Source organism: Epinephelus moara, chromosome 14 (genome assembly GCF_006386435.1).
Source record: "Epinephelus moara isolate mb chromosome 14, YSFRI_EMoa_1.0, whole genome shotgun sequence".
NCBI classification, from domain to species: Eukaryota; Metazoa; Chordata; class Actinopteri; order Perciformes; family Serranidae; genus Epinephelus; species Epinephelus moara.
Window position 1 is genome coordinate 8,208,423 of NC_065519.1, and position 16,059 is coordinate 8,224,481.

At 40.7% G+C, this 16,059-nt stretch overlaps 1 protein-coding gene across 2 annotated transcripts in view; it reads right to left on the reverse strand.

Annotated features, from left to right (window-relative positions):
- Positions 1–16,059, reverse strand: part of pcnx1 (pecanex 1) — a 54,772-nt gene that overhangs the window by 12,880 nt on the left and 25,833 nt on the right. The window contains exons 9-21 of one of the 2 annotated variants that reach the window (XM_050062890.1): positions 15,024–15,117; positions 13,072–13,129; positions 12,112–12,329; positions 10,288–10,441; positions 10,078–10,110; positions 8,800–8,971; positions 4,978–5,088; positions 4,676–4,767; positions 2,620–2,729; positions 2,043–2,148; positions 1,766–1,858; positions 1,326–1,476; positions 419–560 (exon numbers count right to left, since the gene is read on the reverse strand). In XM_050062890.1, coding sequence (XP_049918847.1) covers positions 419–560; positions 1,326–1,476; positions 1,766–1,858; positions 2,043–2,148; positions 2,620–2,729; positions 4,676–4,767; positions 4,978–5,088; positions 8,800–8,971; positions 10,078–10,110; positions 10,288–10,441; positions 12,112–12,329; positions 13,072–13,129; positions 15,024–15,117 — 1,534 coding nt within the window. Of the gene's footprint in view, positions 1–418; positions 561–1,325; positions 1,477–1,765; positions 1,859–2,042; positions 2,149–2,619; positions 2,730–4,675; positions 4,768–4,977; positions 5,089–8,799; positions 8,972–10,077; positions 10,111–10,287; positions 10,442–12,111; positions 12,345–13,071; positions 13,130–15,023; positions 15,118–16,059 lie in introns of both variants that reach the window. The other variant, XM_050062889.1, reaches the window with a different exon arrangement.

Below are 16,059 nucleotides of genomic sequence, written 5' to 3' on the forward strand. Positions count from 1 at the left end.
GAGCTTCTACGGGTTCACACACACATTAAACACACATTAAACATGACTTAATAGCGACAATGTCAAACACAAGTGCACAAATCAGCTTCACTATAACTCGCAGCATTCACTATTTTTCACTTTTATATTTCTATTTTCATTCAAACAATGTGAAAAAGCAGGATTTTATATATATTTGTTTCATTCAAAAATTGTGTAAAAAGAGTTAACTGCTGTGGTGGTATGTTTTAATAAGGTTACCAATAAGTAAAAGATATTTAATAGTTGTCTATTTTTTTCATTACTGTACCGAAAAAAACCGAACCGTGACTTGTGTACCGAGGTACGTACCGAACCGAGATTTTTGTGTACCGTTACACCCCTACCACTCAGGGTTATTTTAAATACAAAGGTGCTGTAAAACAGTAAGACCCCTCACTCTGTGTCGAGTCTCTTTGGACTGGCGAGCTCTCTGGCGCTGCCACTCAGCTCATTAAGGATGACGAGTGGATAGAGAACATTCTTTTCCACAAACAGCAGCCACACGTGAAGCTTTTCAAACCACATCACATGAGCTGCATCTGACAAGAGAGAGACAGTGACAGGGGAAGAGAAACTTAATTATTCTGCATCTAGGACAGTTTATAGAGGACCTATTATGCTTTTCTGTAGTTTGTGTCTTACATATAGTGTTACTATGAAGGATATTCATATGACACATGGCCAAAGTACTGAATAATGAGGTCAGCTTTTGAATAACATCATAGTGTGCTGGATTTCTTTACATGGTCATGTGCTCCAGGCACGCTACTGTAAGTGTTTACATTACATAGCCTTCACTGCTACATGTAGCTACATGCTAACGCCAGGGAAACCTGTAATCTTGTTGACAGATGTTGTTAATTTCTCCCAAATTCCTGCTGGAACATGTCAGGTTGTGTTTAGTCGCTTTAAATAGGGATTTTTTAAGGTAGAAAGTGCTGCTGTTCTCTGTTTCAGTCATTCCCCAGCTGCAATCACAGTGCAGAGACGCAGAGATATGGAAAACCTGAAAACACTGACCAATCAGAGCTGACTGGGTTTTTCAGGAGGGGAGACAGATGCGTAAACAAAGCGTTTAAGACAGAAAGTGAATACAGGTGTTCCAGCACAGACAGTGTGAAGAAAATTGTGTTTTGTTGACCTTTTAACCATGTAAACATATTTTAGTGGAAACCTTAAATACAATAATGAACCTGAAAATGAGCATAATAGGTCCTCTTTGAGAGGCTCAACTATACAAAACCAATTAAAAGTAGTGATACTATAAGCCATGTTTTTATTACTGTGTTATGCAGTGTTCTTACCTCTGACTTCAAACTGATAGTACTCCTTCGTTTTGAGCAGAGGGTGAGAGAAGCAGTACCAGGGCAGCTGCTTGCGGACTTGAGGCAGCAGGTAGTGAGTGAGCAACCCCACCGTCCCCAACAGTGCATACAGGACATAACTGAGGAAAGGCTGAGAGAGCACAGAGACAGGAGACATTAATCCTTACACACCGTGAGTATCTGTCTGCAACAGGGCTGCCCGCTAATAGTCGACCAGTCAGGGTCATCCCTAGTCTGCATGCAAAGGACCACTTTAAAAACCGCATTAAGTATGGAGCCATTTGTAATTCATTTGTCATCTCTTGGTTTTTGTTTCCCAAAGCATCGGACATCACATCTGATCTTTTCTTGTTTTCTTAGTGTCTCATCCATAAAAGAGCCTGAGGTCATACTATCATTAATAAGTATATTGACTGTACCTGCAGTGCAATAAATACGGTGCTGACGTGGATGGCGAAGTAAAGGACAGCAATGACCACACAGACGATCAGGTCAGACTGCAGACGCTCATTCTGTGCATTCAGAAACACACAATGGAGACAGGATTAGAAATACAAAAAAGAAAACAACCCTTTGAGGACCTCAGTAGCTTTAATAAATGTAATTGTATGCCTGATGTTTTCTAACGACAGCCTTTATTCCAGTTCAATTACCTCGTCCTGGCTTTAATTAGACACATGATGGAGGTCGACTCACCACTGAGGCCCTGAGCTTCTCCGGTAGAGGGTCCTGCACTTCTGACAGAGGGTCCTCTGGGTTCTTGTCTCTTAAATTGGGCACAATCTTGGACTGTATCAGCGAGCTGTAAAACAAAAAAAGCAAAAACATGAGCTGGTTCACACAGCATGAATCTCTTGAGGGTGATGTATCTCAGAGGGAATCACTCACTGTTAACACTACAACCATTGTGTGAGGCAGTGTCAAGCTATTTGAACTGCACATTTTTAAAATGCCTAGAAAATCCCAGCGTGAGATAATCCACACAGCATATGTATGAGCAGAAAAGTTACAGATTATTCATTAATGAGGATTTCTTTCTAGCAGATGTGGGTCAAGCAGTTAATGGAAAATACTTTTCATGATGTGTTTTTTGCCTGCTTATGTGCCAGATGGGCGAGTTCACCACATACGAACAGCAGTGCCAGAATTTTTACGCACACTAAAGCAAATATTTGAACGTCACTTTGATATTTATTTCTCTGAGAACCCACCGCAGCTCAGATACTACACATAGTATCAGAGTGAGGTCTGCTGTGCCAGGCAGTGAACTTACATGAGGACAGAAGGGTCGCCGCTCTGCCGGCTCAGGTGGTAAGACACTGCCACCAAGAGGCCACAGAACACAGAGAATAACACAGGGATGTGATGAGGCTCCCAGGTCTCCTAAAACACAGATAATGACATGGTTTGATATATTAATATTTAAATAGTGTATTTTTCCACCAGCAACAATGGATGTAAGAATTAAAGGGACAGTTCACCCAAAAATAAAAAACACATATTTTTCCTCTTACCTGTAGTGCTATTTATCAATCTACATAGTTTCGGTGTGAGTTGCAGAGTGTTGGAGATATCAACTGTGGAGATGTCTGCATTCTCTCCAGTATAATGGAACTAGATGGCACTCAGCTTGTGGTGCTCACAGTGCCATAAAAATACTTTTGAAAAACTCAACAGCAATGTCCTTTTCAAAAAATCATGACCTGGTTACTCAAGATAATCCACAGACCTTGTTGTGAGCAGTTTCATGTAGGAACTATTTTCTTTCTACCAAACTACACCCTCCAAACATATCAACATGCATAAGGAAGCGTGCATCTACTGCTAGCTCAACTAGCACCACTGAGCTAGCTAATGTTACAGGTCAGCCGAGGAGGACGCCATTAATGTTTATACCTTGTGCTGTCATGAAACTCTCGTCCATGAGTAGATGCACGCTTCCTTCTGCACTGTGTTTTTCAAATGTATTTTTTTGGCATTTTGAGCACCACAAGCTGAGTGCCATCTAGTTCCGTTTTATTAAAGAGAAGGCAGACAACTTTATGGTCGATATCTCCAACACTCTGCAACTCACACCAAAACAATCTAGACTGATAAATAGCACTACAGGTAAGAGGGAAAATATGTACTTTTGATTGTGGGATGAACTGTCCCTTTAACATACATGGAATCATTGCTGAATCCAGCATTAAGTTGAAATATTAATTTGTTTAATACTTTGGTTTAGACTCTGCTGTGCTTTGTGTTTCAGGCTAATTAGCTAATGTTAGCATGCTAACACCTTAATCTAAGGTGTTTCAACTAAACAATGTCACTGTATGTCTATTAAATAATAATAAATTAATTAAGTAAGTTAATTTATAAAGTATATAAATAAAGTATATATATAAAAAAAAAAATAAAACTGGTTATTTTTGCCACAGAGCGGCTCAGATTATCGAAAGTGTCTGAGGTGTCTCTTTATTACCTTTCTCTTGATACGGTTTGTTTGTTATTGCTTCGTTAAGTGGCGGTACCACGTCAGAAAGCGACAAACAGACCGCATGTTCAATTGCCCCATGTGCTTTCATCACAGCCTGTTCCGAGGCTACCGGCTGCTGCCAGCTCTCTTTATACTTGACCAATTTCAAAAAATGGTGTTCACATCAGTCCTGACCAATTTACACGGGCAAATAGGGTCCACGTTGAAAAATGCTGATGTTATCCTTAAATGTGTTAGCATGCTGGTGTTAGCATTTAGCTTAAAGCACCACTGTGCCTAAGTGCAGCCTCGCAGAGCTGCTGGTGTGGCTGTCGACTCTTTGTACTGTTGATATTCTGTTCGAGAAAGTGAACAATAATCTATTACAGTTTGAATGGCTGAGCCTTTGTTTACATCAACAGTGCAGAAATTTAAATTAAATCAGATATTACTTGTTGGCAGGTTTAAGATGATAAAGAGCTGAGCAATATGTTTGGTAATAAACAGTTGGTAACGATCCAAAACAGCAAACAAAGTTAGTTAATTGAAAAAAAGATGTTACTGTCTGCCAAGAATATTCCTTGGCAACAGGTTTCTCCTACATCAACAAAGCAGCAATACTGAGGCAGTTTTGCTGTGTGTCACTGTCTTCAAACACCTTTGTTTTTAATGCTGCTGTAATGTTGAGGTCTTGTTATTTCAAACTGAAGCTGTGGTTAAAACACAGTGCTTTCACTAGCTTGAGAGGACATAATTTAAAAGTACATTCAGACTGGATTTCTGCCGTGATTCCTTTTTGATTACAGTTAGACGACATCTAGCTGACTACCCAGACTAGATTTAGATGCTAAGCTGGCTTTGCTCTCACCTTCAGAGCTCCGTAGCAGAAGCCATAAAGCAGAGCGACGGTGACGATGCTGCGCAGGATGCTGTACAGCGCTGACAGAAGGCTTGTGGAGGCTGCAGAGAGCACGGAGAAAGGATGTCAGCAATGAGAACAGTCAACCCGACAGGCACCAGGCCAGGCAGAATGCAAATCAGCACTCTGGCCTCTTGTGAAGCCTGCCATATCATAATATATAAGGCAAGAGTATGTGAGTGTCTGTTGTCTCCTTCTGTGGAGGTCAAAGTCACCCCTGCGGAGAAGTGGTGCATCTACGAGTCACTCACCGTTGCCCCCGAACACATGGATGTCCAGCTGCTCAAAGATATACATGACGAACGTGTTGACTTGTGGCAGCAGCCCCACGAAAAAGATGATGGGAAAACAGAGAGTGAAGACTGTGGGGAAACACACAGGGGACAAAATTACACACCGATCATTATCTTAACATTGTAGTTTTCTTTGAAATCAGGTTTGTTATTACTCTGCATCTTCTGAGCTACAGATATTACTGGTTCATACTGGTGCACAGCCGCACGTCTCCAGGGCAACTGCAGCAATTAATGCTGATTGTTGTCTGATGACAGGTGGTTCTAATACCCTCTAAACAAATAAACATCGCTTGTAGGGGAGAGATTGTGGCTCATGCACATATTGCACTTTCCCACCATTTTGACAGATGCACTTCTCATCATGATGCAGCTGAATTTGTCTCTTGTGTTGGGGAAACAATTAACGAGCAACAGCGGATTAATCTCGGAGCAATTTCCTTTTACTAATAGCCCCATGGCACAACAAATCTCCAGCCAAACTACAATGTTTAAACGATGATAAATTGATGACCCTCTATTAAACCTAGAGCCAGGAGTTATCTTTGATTGTAATCTTGATGATCGTGTTAATAAAGTACTACAGCGACTATAATTCTCTGGCTTCAACAAAGTCATTGATGCTTTCTTTCTTTTTAAGAATTGATCATTGTAACTCTCTGTTCATTTGCCTTCTCATGTCTTACACTAAACATGAATATTTTGTGCAAATAAATCGCACGTCAATTCGATAATTTGAGTCGATCTATCTCTTTGAGCGTATCCACACTAAATCAGAAAACTCTTGTTTTTCGCAGCTGTTCTCATTTCTGCAAATTTCCGGCGCTGATAAAAACAAGCCAACAAATAAAATAATGGCTTTTGCTCTCAGTATCATAATTCTCTTCACTCTGTCACAAAACAATATGGATACTGCAAAACAGTGTCCTCTTTGACAACTAAAATAAGCTAAAGATAATGAGTGTAAGGACAACATCTGCGGCAGTGCAGCAGCTGAACTTGCTTGTGATGGTGAGCAGCCATCAAAAGAGGGGTAAACTACAAATATTGACAACAGCAGCACTTAAATGCATCACAAGTAAGTGGTTAAAACCTGACCCGGGAAATTTACCACATGGAACAGATAACGTACTCCTTGAGACTCCAAAAAGAAATATTTATCAAAAGATGGGGCCCTGCTGTCGCCATGCTAACACAGTGAAGTAATCGAAATCCACCTACATATTTTACAGCGTATATGTATATTTACCTCCCCTACTTGACTCAACTCTTAATGCATATACACACACTCACACCACTGTATACACACACGCAACTCCTCTTCCTAACCTTTACCTTTTGTCTTTTACTTTTTTTGTCCAACATTCCTTTTTCCTAATTTATATCTTTTGCTTTATTTCAAAATCAGTACTAGCTGGGATGTGTTTGGTTTATTTTAATTAATTGCTGTTTGCCTGTAAGCCACGTAGGCACAGCTGTAAAAAAAAAAACAGAAGAAAAACAGCCTGGAAATTCTGAAAATTATTGTTTAAGTGGCTGGAATTGAATTAAAAACTATGTTAAAAAAAAAGAAGAAAAGAAAAAGAGGGCAAAACATACTTTGTTGTCAAGGTAACGTATAACCACTCATTTCCAAGTGCATTATCTGACATCATGCTGTGAACATTGTAACTGTCAGACATGACATGTATTCATTGTAAAAGGCATACTTTAAACCCCGACCATAAAGGACAAGCGATAATTTACATCAATAATAATTATTATTATTATAATTAGGCTGTTATTGATATTACTAGCAATGGAAGCATGTGAGCTTACTGTCTTTCTTTGAGCTATCCACAAAGAACCTGAACCCTGGTAAAAAGCTGACCATTATCGGGGCATCAGTGCATGTTGGGGCGTCGGTGGCTTAGTGGTAGAGCAGGCGCCCCATGTACAAGGCTGTTGCCGCAGTGGCCCGGGTTCGACTCCAGCCTGTGGCCCTTTGCTGCATGTCACTCCCTCTCTCTCCTCCTTTCACACTTGTCTGTCCTATCAATTAAAGGCTAAAAATGCCCAAAAAAATATCTTAAAAAAAAAAAAAAAAAAAGCTGACCATTATGAACTGACCATTAAGCCTAAATGCTAGGTATCACAAACATACATATGACAAACACATTTGGACTCTGTTCAGTCTGATCATGAATGATGAAACCCACCACATTGTTAATTTTCTACACAGTATTGCACACTTGAAATAACAAGCCCGCCCCCAGCTGCAAAACAACGATGAATTGATGAAGTTTAATTTTTGGTAGAATGCATGGAATGTGTGAACATATATTTTGTATTTGTGTTTTGCTTTTTCATGTCATTCCCAGTGTGAGAAGGCAGCATTCATACAGACAGCTGCAGTCAGACTCTTCACAGGAACCAATGAGAAAGATCTTAAATCTACGACTATCTATGACTTTGACTTTGACTTTGGATTTTAGCCATATGGCAGTGGCTGTCTGTTGATTTCAGAACTGATTATAAGATGTTACTCTTTTCTTTTGAGGCACTTTATGGTTGAGCTCTTGCCAGGATTCCAACAAATGTGCATGGGCAGAATTTCAAAACTTTTCCATGACTTTTCAAGGACCAATAATAAGATTTCCATGACCAATCACAACATATAACATGAACAGAAGTGTACAGTGTAAGCTACTTTACTTCAAATGTTAACTATATTATTATAGTCAGTGGACACGGCATGTAGAAAAACTCCTGCACTGTCTAACTTGCAAAAGTAATGACTTTAATGCTGCAACGTTTTGATAAGGAGACCTGTGGGAACCCTGTCTAGCACACATTTACAAGTTAGTTAGAGTGCGGGAGTTCCTCTACGAGATATGTTCGGCCGTCCCTCTCCTACACACCTGTTTGGAAATAGATGTGCAAAGTATTTTTGTTCTGAGACTGTGGACTTGGACCAGTAAAACTCCCAAAGTGGGGGAGCCGACAGCTTAGTCGGGCTGTTGATTAATTTGTTACAAAAAAGGATGATCTGTACCTTTGAACTGTCACGCTCTGCATTCAGAGCAGTTAAAACTAAACCAAAGTGAGCAGTGGTGCTCTGAGTGACTATAACACACTGTAGGCTGCCAGTGTCAATTGCTAAATCTCAAAACTGTGCACAGTTTAAAAACAGTAGTGGGGCACAGGTATGGAAACTTTGGGGTTCATGACCCTGCATGTTAAATCACACTGTCACATTATTTTTCTTGCCCCACTTGCCACATCAGATTTAAACTCTATTCAAACATAACACAGAGGAAGAGATGGATTGCGAGGAGAAAATTAAGAAATACACGATGATAAACAATCGTGACACACCAACTCATGTCAGAGCAACGTTATGTCAACTGCTATAGACAATACATTTTACTTTGAAGGTTATGCACAGTCACAATGTCACAATTTCTTTGCACAAAACAAAATTCTATGACTTTTCCAGGACTGAAAAAAGAGATGACTTTTACAGGTTTTCCATGTCTGTGGGAACCCTAGCTTTTTTACCCATGTGCACCCAGCCCTAAAACTCTGCCAGTGATTCTGACTCATTTTTATAAAGCTGCATTTCTGCATTAAGTGATCCTTCTGTTTCCTGTATCTTCTTTCTCCTCAGCATTTTTGTTATTTTAGTGTGTTGGGATGTTTTTTCTGTTCAGCACTTTATTTTGAAAAATGCCAGACTAATGAAGGACGTTGTTATCAATATTATCACTGTACATAAGTGCCACCTGAGTGTGTACTCACCAATGACAAGGTCCCTGGCAGAGGCGAGGACCAGGGAGCTGGTGAGTGCGACTCCGTACAGGGTGAAGCGGGATGAAGTGGTCCTCAAACTGCCGTAGTGGAGCAGCCAAATGAGGCCACAGCACAGGCAGAAGTAGACAGGCCGGCTGTACGCTATGATACGATTATGGCCCTGCAGGGACAAGGGTATGGTGGTACAAAGAGTTCATTACAGGAGCTGGTCTTTCCCATTATGGTCCAGTACAGCTCAGTATTCAGAGCATGCAGCCTTGTACATTTTAAATAAGAGAACAGGGGGAAATACCAAACTGCAAATAACATTTCCTCAAGTAGATTTCACTTTGTACAAGAGGCTCTTTTCTTATTTTTGGAGCATGATACTGCCACAATTAGGGAGCCAATTCCCACCATGCCCTTCACTGTATCCTCGTGACACACTGTGAATAAAAGCATGAGACAAAGAACTCTCACTGCAAAACTCGATAAAATAATCATTCTCAGAGGAAAGAATTCTGTCAGTGGTATCAGTGTCATATGAACCCCGGGGACAGTGACACAGGTATAAGCAGAAATAGCATCAAGTGTAAGGTTTCACAAGAGAGGGAAGAATGCACGTCTGCAGTGTGCAGGTTTCAACCCAAGAGGCTATGAGCTGTCCTGCTTTTCCACTGACGGGAGTTTATGCACCAACATCAGATCAAACAGCCCAGGTTCGCTCAAAATGTGTCAATGACGTCGCGGAGGAAAGAAGTCCGCGAGGTGAGATGAGGTGAAGGGAAAGAGGACGACATGAAGGGGGAAGAGGAGGAGAGAGAGAGAGGGAGGGAAAAGGGGGGAGATACAAAGAGTGAGAGAGCGAGCTGTGGTCTAAACTCTGGCCAGCTATTTAAAGCTTGTGCCTGCAGCTGAGTAGGAGCTGCATTAATAAAAGACGCCGTTTCAGAGCAGGCTACTGACGCAAGGGAGGGAGGAACACACAGACTCGCAGGGGGAAAAACAACATCATTTTCAAGAACCAAAACAGACACAGAAAAATAATACTGAATAATAACTACATGCCATATTCAAGATGAAAGGAAATTAATTCTCTATTTGTCTGCCCGCAGTCTAACGTTTAAGTGTAAAGGTCATTTCATTTTCTGTTGTTTAAGTGCCACTTATTTTTCTACACTTTGCACTCCTGACCTTTTTATCACTCAGAGCACAACCATCAACTTTAAGCCCAAAATGTGGATACTTTAATGGCCCTACAAGTGTCAGAGAATTATAACTACTTACATGTCGAGGGGAAGAGGAGTCTGGTTGAACACTCTGTAAGTACAAAAAGACACCGGTGAATTCTCCAAATCTCTCAACATACCTCAAATAGCTCAGAGTAAGCAAAGCATTAAATCATCTTTGAGCATCAACGGCTTCTTTGTAACGTTTCCCAGTTTCATTTTTTCAGGTCAAGTCTGACAATGTTGTGCTGTTCACTCAAATATTCACCTTCAGTAAGGAATACTGGCAACTTGCAATGACGAGGCAGAACTGAAAGACCCAGATGTCAGTGAAGAAGCCGTGGACGAGCAGCACTGAACCCAGGAAGGCCACCAGGACGGCCAGCATTACAGCCAGCACGTTCTCTAAAACCTCACGGTTCCTGTAACATAGAGGAGAAAAATCAGTGTGAAATAGCCAAACCAGGTTTAAAAGACATCAAAAGAGGTTAGGAAAAAATATATAAGGGGTGTGCTATATATAACATTTGTAAAGACTCAAAAGTAGTTCTAAAACACCAGTCTTAAAACAGTATTTATAAATGTCCGTTGAAAGGTAAGATCTAATGAAGGAAGACAAGCTGTTCCAGAGTCTGGGGGTCGACAACAAAAAAATCACCCTTTGATTTGAACTGGGAGCATGGAGTGACTGGTTTGTAAAGTGGAGGGGCTGACAGATAAAACAGAGGCTGAAAAGGTCTAAGATATAAACCAGCTTCAAACCATGCAGTGCTTTAAAAACAATCTTAAAACCATTGTTCCACTGGTGGATATGGTCTTTGTTCTTGGCGCCAGCGGGGAGCCTTACAGCTGCATTGTGAATGAGCTGCAGGCGAGACAAGGCTGACTGACTGACTGACTCCCACATAAAGACAATTACAGTAATCAAGGGGAGATAAAAGCATGGTCTCCAGATCACTTAACAAATGGAATGATTTTAATCTTGCAATAGACCTAATGACATGTGTGGTTAACGTTTAAAGAAAAGAACATTTAAAGTAATGTGGAGTCTTGTTCTCGTTCAGCTGTAGAGTCCTCTGAGGTATCCATCCTCAGGGTAACTGAGTAAAAACAAGACTAGGTCAAAACCTAGTATATGACTGGACCTAGTTTGAAATGCTAAAGGGCTTTTTATTTGAAACAGGAACTAGTGGCATGCACTCAGTCACAGACTTTTGCTCAGACAGCACAGACCTTGCTGTTGTAGTCCAGCCAAAAAATGAATATAAACACATCTTAAAATGAAGAACAGTACACTAAGATTAACTCGAACTAGATTACCGCAGCAGAAGGGACCTGCTTTCTCTGAAGCTGTACCCTCTGATCATCGAACACAACCCTGCCGTCTTCAGCTCCTATCTGTGATTTAAGTCACCATGCGACTGGTAGAGGCTGCACAGCCATTGGCCACTATTGCAGCATGTGATAGATAATAATGAATATAGTAATGAATGAACGGCAGTCATAACCAGAGCGGCTATATACACCCCATGAGGACGTAACAGACAACTATAACAGCAGTTAATAAACAGAAGTGCTGTGAACAAACGCCCACTTGAGGACTTACTGCAGGACTGTTTGCGCCTATTCACTTCCAAACAGCAGTGGCAAATGGGGTAACACCAACACTGACGTCATCACTCACTCCGACCAAAGGTCTAACTTCACCACTCACTCATTTACAGAAAGACTTTTGTGTTAATAGGGCTGGCCTGGCATGCTGTAGCCCAGTCAACAACATGGATTCAGTGGAAAGCACAGCTGCATATCACGTTATGCGTCGCTGCACGTAGCCCAACAGTTAAGGGATTCTGAAAAAGCTCCATGGCTGCACAATATATGTAAAAAAAAATAGGGCCCAGGATGGAACCTTGTGGTACTCCTCAGCAGATGGGATAAGTCTTCGCACATTCTGACACTTTTCTGGTATAATAAATCTTCAACACATAGTTCATAGGCAACAAAGTTTGACAAACTCGTCCTGTGTCATTCAGGGGCATTAAAACATAAAGCTGCCTTATGCTTTGTAATAAAATTATTGGGCTTTTATTACCTGTCAAATAGCGCCAGCAGGGTAAGCCGGTCAAAGTGCAGGCCGACCCACAGGAAGGGCAGAAGCCACAAGCGGTAGTACTGCCTGGCTTTGCCAGCGGCAGCAGCGGCTGCAGGGTCCTCTTGTCCCAGCGGTGCATCCTGGAGCTCCGGGCTCAGATCTCCGTCCTGCTGCTCCAGCAGCTCTGGGTCCATCGTCAGCAGACGGTTCAGACGGATCTGAGGGAGGGAGATCTGTCCCATGGTCAGTCACACCTACTCATACTGCAGTTTGGCCAATAATATAACTCATTGTAATTTTACACATGTGATTTTAAATAAGAAATAGAAATAAGAAGAGTCAGACTCAGAGTGTTTTCTCTTAATACTACTCAGAGTGTTTGATTTTGGCTGTTACAGAGCATAAAGACTGTCCCACCACCACCCCACCCACTCCCAGCCATCTGGATTCATGTTGCACAAATGGTTAAAAAACCAGCAACAGATGATCAAAGACACCTTTTTATTGCTCATATAGAACAGGCGCACCAGATAAGTACGTAGGTGCCAGCCTATAAAAGGTTTTAAAATCCAATAAACAGTTTTCAAAATCGGTTCAGGAGCCAACTGGTAGCCAGAGTAGTGATTTTAAAATTGGTGTAATGTGATTTGTCTTTGGTCTGAGGTAACAAGAAAGGGCAAGAGACGGAAGAGGGGAGCAGCAGCTGACACAGCAAGAGCAACTGTTCAAACTGACAGTCATGGATGCCCAAAATAATATGCAGAAATATGCTAAACAGACAGAAAAAACAGTTTGCTTATGTCCCCATGTCCAGTGTTTCAGTTTGTCTGACTCTCCAAGTCTCCTAGCTCTACTTGTCTTCCTCTTTGTCTCAGATGCACACACACACACACGCACACACACACACACACACACACACACACACACACACACACTACAGCTCACTGGTTGGGTACTCACCAGGTCATGAGGGTAGAAGCGAACTGAGGTAGAACTGGAGAGGTGGGAGTCGGTGTCCCTGCAGGGCATTAGACAAAATGAGCACACTGATGAGAGAAAAGCATCTGCTGCACTTACTGTATTAAATCGTGAATCATTTCCTGGTGACCTCAAACTAAATAGCCAATAGGCTATTTGCTTTGCTTTTGTACTGTACACACCACTGGAGTCAGTGGAAAGAGACTGCACAAAGACAGAATGGCAAAATATGAAACACCAGACTCCAGAAAAAGATCAGGTGGATTACCAGACAAAATATAATGACAGAGGAAAAAGATATTTGGTGTGCAGTTAGATCAACTCAAGTAAAGTTTAGTCAGTTTATTTGTAGAGCACATTTTAAAATATGTTGACCAAGCATCATTTAAAGGAATACTTCACCCCCTGAGATGACCATTTGTGTATCAATTACTCACCCTGTGTTACGCTGATAACAGTCTCATGCAGAGATGGGTAACGTGCCTAGGAAAGCCTGTGTGTATATTCTCGCAGAGGATCGCTACTCGTATGTGGAAGTGTTTTAGAGAATATGCGCGTATTTGGGAAGGACTAAGCATACAACTGGATAAATGAGACTTGGATTATACTGCACGAGTTGTGTGAGAGTTTTTTAAAGTGATGTTTTGATATAGCTTTGCTGTTAAATGTGGAGCCCTATAACTTAAACTCATCAAGACTTGTCCCCCTTTGTGGATTCTTCGTTCACCGTTGAGGAATGTGGGGTAATTGATATAAAAATTGTCATTGTGGGATTGAAATATTCATTTCAGCATGTATTATGGTCTCCAATTCTGCAAATGACAAGAATCATTTTGCAACTTGTATGAACTAGTTTTATCAATACAACTGAGTATCATCTGCATAGCAATGATGTGAGACGTTTAAGGCTGTAACTGAGTGTTAATTTCATTACTACTTATTCTCTATTTATTATTTTCTAGGTTAGCCGCTAAGCACTTTACATTTTAACTAAATGCTAAATGCAATATACTATATTTAAAGAGCAATACACGTGTTTTTAAAGTGCAAAATCCATCCTTTTATAGTATTTTAGTTTCACATTTACTGAATAAGTGCTTGTTGTCTGTCTTGATTTGTCTTACTGCGTGCATTATTGCACTGACCAGGAGTAACACTCCTAATTTCATTGTACTTGTATGATGACAATGAAGGCTTTCTCTTCTATTCTGTAAATCATCTTATCATCTATAAAATGTCAGCAAATTGTGCCTGGTAAAAAACGCCTGAGTTGTTGTTGTTCAAACTGAGTCAAGCTTAAATGTTCAGTGAATTTAAACAAATGTCTAACTAGCAATTTCAGAAATGGTGGAAGACATTAAAGTTCATTTTTCATTGGATAGTAAGAAAATATATTGTAATTTTAGTTGTTAATATTTTTCTTTGTAATTTTATATGTCTAGAAAATATTGATATTCCCAAATGGCCTCATCTTTTTCCTCTGTTATCACGCCTTTGCCATTCCGGCATTATGTTATCTGCTCGCTAGCTTGCTTAATTATTAGCCTCCGTAGCTTCCAGACCACGACAGCACCATCAATGTTGCCACTGCCTAGCAGCATTGTTTCACAATTTAGCTGTTTAAACTCTGAGTAAATCATGTATGTGACTTCTTGTTGTAACCACAAGCTCACGAGTTCAATTTGAAAGCAGAGTAAATGCATTACCTGGCAGGCTAACATGCTTTTGCAACAACAATGTAGAGCTGCTTCGCTATCTAGCAATTGGACACAATCTCAACACTAAAATACAAGTATCACTGATTAAATTATTTGTATTCAGTCAAAACAATATAGAAGCTAGACTCAATTTTGCTGCTCAACTGTGGGCGAAAACAAAGTCATCATCTGAAATCCAACTAAACAAATGAGATGATTCATCAGTTGGACACTAACCATACGTTATTGGAGGCTCGTCTGGTTGCAGGTTCAAAATTGACCAGGGACACGTCACACCCGCCAACCTCATACAAGGAAGGTGTGAGCTTTCCTGGAAAACAACAACAACAGAGAGAGAGAAGCAGAGTCAGTCCACGGAAATCAGAAGCAAAGAGTGACGTCGTCTGTGGGAATAATGTCATTAAACCACATGTTTACATGCAGGAAATTAGACGGCTTTGATGATATTACTGTGTTCATCTGTGCTAATGGGATCATTGAGTGAATGTCTCCTCCCAGAGAGGCTGTGAGCAAGTCTGTCATTTCCTTCAGCAGCAGTCAGGTTGTTCCCACTGTACGTCTGTTGCTCTACAAGAGCTTTATTGTAATTTATCCTGTCAGGAAAGCAGGATATAAAAGTAGAAGCCATGAAGCTCGACAACTACAGTAAAAATCTTGACAGAAAGGGTTATTTTAAGTATGTCCACAAATCCTACACACAGACAACACAACCTTTGCCTGGTTGAACAGAACTTCTCTTACAATGTTATCTTGTTCGTTTCCAAACTAATGTGCTCACGGGTATTACAAGAAACATCTTAAATAGATTCCTGTATTATTCCAAACAGTCCGGGAGGAATATGAACAAAGTTGCCATGGTAACACTGCTCCTGCTCAGGTTGCAACTGCAATCCAAACTCTTTCTGTTGTTCGTGTGTTTAACAGTTTGGTTGTTAAAATGCTGGAAAAATTGTGAAAAAGAAGCTGGAATGAGGTGGGGAGGCTGGAGTTGTTAGATGCATAAATAACCCAAGAGAAAACATGATGCACAGTAAGTATGCCCCAGAAGTGTGAATCAGCAAATATGACCTAAAAGTAATACCAAAATGTATCCATAGGGGGTTTCTATGTCTCAAAACACTCCTTTCCTCCTGTTTGCCAAGGAGGAAAATAAAGCATATTCTTGTTTTCATTACTGAGGATGATCATGGAACTGGAAATGAACTTTAAGCTATCCCTCAGAGCTTTGAAACAAACTTCAAGATGCTTTTCC